General features: G+C 33.3%; 1 protein-coding gene across 1 annotated transcript; it reads left to right on the forward strand.

Annotated features, from left to right (window-relative positions):
* Positions 1-1,628: 1,628 nt before the first annotated feature.
* On the forward strand, positions 1,629-2,102 carry LOC108355283 (uncharacterized; the record flags this gene model as incomplete). The annotated part of the gene is made up of 1 exon (XM_017606448.1): positions 1,629-2,102. A coding segment is annotated over one exon (474 nt), but the record flags the coding sequence as incomplete, so codon positions are not given.
* Between the last annotated feature and the right edge of the window lie 4 nt (positions 2,103-2,106).

Genomic DNA, 2,106 nt, shown 5'->3' on the forward strand with positions numbered 1-2,106 from the left:
CAAAGAAAAAAAGAATTGTCAAAAATCAACCTATTTTACAGCCACTACAAACTTGCACTTTACACTAAAATTATATGGACTACAAAATGCATATCCAAACTTTTTTTTGGAAATGTTATTAACTTATTCACCACTGTAGGTCTTGTAGGCCTCTTTGTTGACATTTTTTTTAAATTTTTATAAAATTTTTAACTCGCATTTTCACGTGAAATACTATACTAAAAAAAATGGATATCAAATAATGATCTTCTTTACTTTCATTCAGAACTAACGAGGGCATTGAGTTTGTTTAATTGTGTTTAATTGAATTAGTTTTCTGCACTGGAACAGACATAGAACCGGGGCTGCCCATCTAGTAGAACGCACTTCAAGCCATTCAGCTGCCGCGGCTAAGCACTCAAAAGAGGCTCTTATGTGTTAATCACATTAAAGATACTATGATTATGTTATCGCGGTTATTTATCGTTTTACAGTGACGAAATATTTATAGCGCACCCATAATTCTTACAGAGCTAGCCATAAATATAACAAAGTAACTGACCTCTAAATTGCATTATAAATGGTTTTGACATTTTCACTTTCATTGTTTGTTGCATACATACGTATAAGAAAAGCCATTTGTGGGGAAATGGCATATAAGTATGTTTGTATGTAAAGTCAATTTGAATTGATAATAATGAAATATGCATAGGTAAAGAAACAAACTCGTCTAGAACGCAATTTACATGAGTGTGCGTGAGTTTTTTGAAGTGAAACTTCTTTAGAGGCGGTTGTGTGGTTGGGAGTAAATTGGCAAATTCAACGGAAATTACACACGGAAATGGTGCAACGGAAATGGTTCGAATTGAAACAAGTGCTTCTTGAGTGTATGCACATCGTATAAGTTAAAAAATAAATTAAATAAAAGGTTAAGGAATAACACTTAGAGAAAGACAAATACAAGCATGAAAGTAAATACTTTTTATCGATATAGTTATTGGTTTTGTTATCGATGTTGTTATCGATTTTGTTATCGAATTTAATATAGATATTTTATCGATAATTTATCGATTTTGTTATCGATTTTTTTACTGATTTTTATCGTTATTTTTACCGATTCTCTAATCGATTTTGTTATCGATTGTTTATAGGTTTTGTTATCAATTGTTTATCGATTTTGCTGTCTATATTTTTATAGATTTTGTTATCGATATTTTTATAGATTTTGTTATCGATATTTTTATAGATTTTTTAATTGAGTTTGCTATCAATATTGTAATCGATTTTGCTGTCGAAATTTTTATCGAATTTGATATCGATATTTCTATCGGTTTTGTTATCGACATTTTGTTCGATGTTACTATCGATTTTTTTATCGATAGAGTATAAAGATAAAGGAAAACAGAGTAACATAAATGTAATTAGGACGAACAGGGGCAGATGTAGTATCCACATAGAAAAAAGACTAAAGTGTAACCTTAAGCAAAAACAGATGTATGTATGTATGTACTTTTGTATGTATATTGGTTATGAGACAAACTAGATATGTAACGTAAGCTTTACTTCTCCAGTGTGGCCCAGGCGCACTTACTTTTTTTTTCAATTTAGTATGACTCAATAATCACAGTACAATAAATGTTCCTCATTAGTTTCTCCTACCATCATTCATTTATTTTGCCTCAGCTGTACATAAATACCTACCAATTATTTTTTCCTTACTAATCCGCCTGTCTTTCTTCACACTCTTTCTTGCAGCAGTACGCGAACAATCCAACGAATTATCACAGACTGCCATGGATATTATAACGATCGTTTGGTATGTAGCCACATTTCTGGCATTGGCCGCCTTCTTTCTGCTCATGGCTTGCTCAGATAGACGCTGTACGGAGAATCGCAGCAATGTTTTGGACAATGAAATACAAATTGCCCCACCCACACCATCGCCATCGTACAGCGAGTTCGCACCACCCAGCTACGAGACAGTAATCAAAATGCAACACGATGCTAGAACTAGCGTATTTGTTATACCGTTTGGGCCTGGAAGCAAGGATGTTAGCACGAATAGCAATGGCAGTAGCTTGCATACACCACAAACAACACCAACAACGCCAGCGATAAATTACTACA

The sequence above is a fragment of the Rhagoletis zephyria genome, unplaced genomic scaffold, assembly GCF_001687245.7.
Source record: "Rhagoletis zephyria isolate East Lansing unplaced genomic scaffold, Rhagoletis_zephyria_1.1 Rzeph_scaffold_44055, whole genome shotgun sequence".
Taxonomy (NCBI): domain Eukaryota; kingdom Metazoa; phylum Arthropoda; class Insecta; order Diptera; family Tephritidae; genus Rhagoletis; species Rhagoletis zephyria.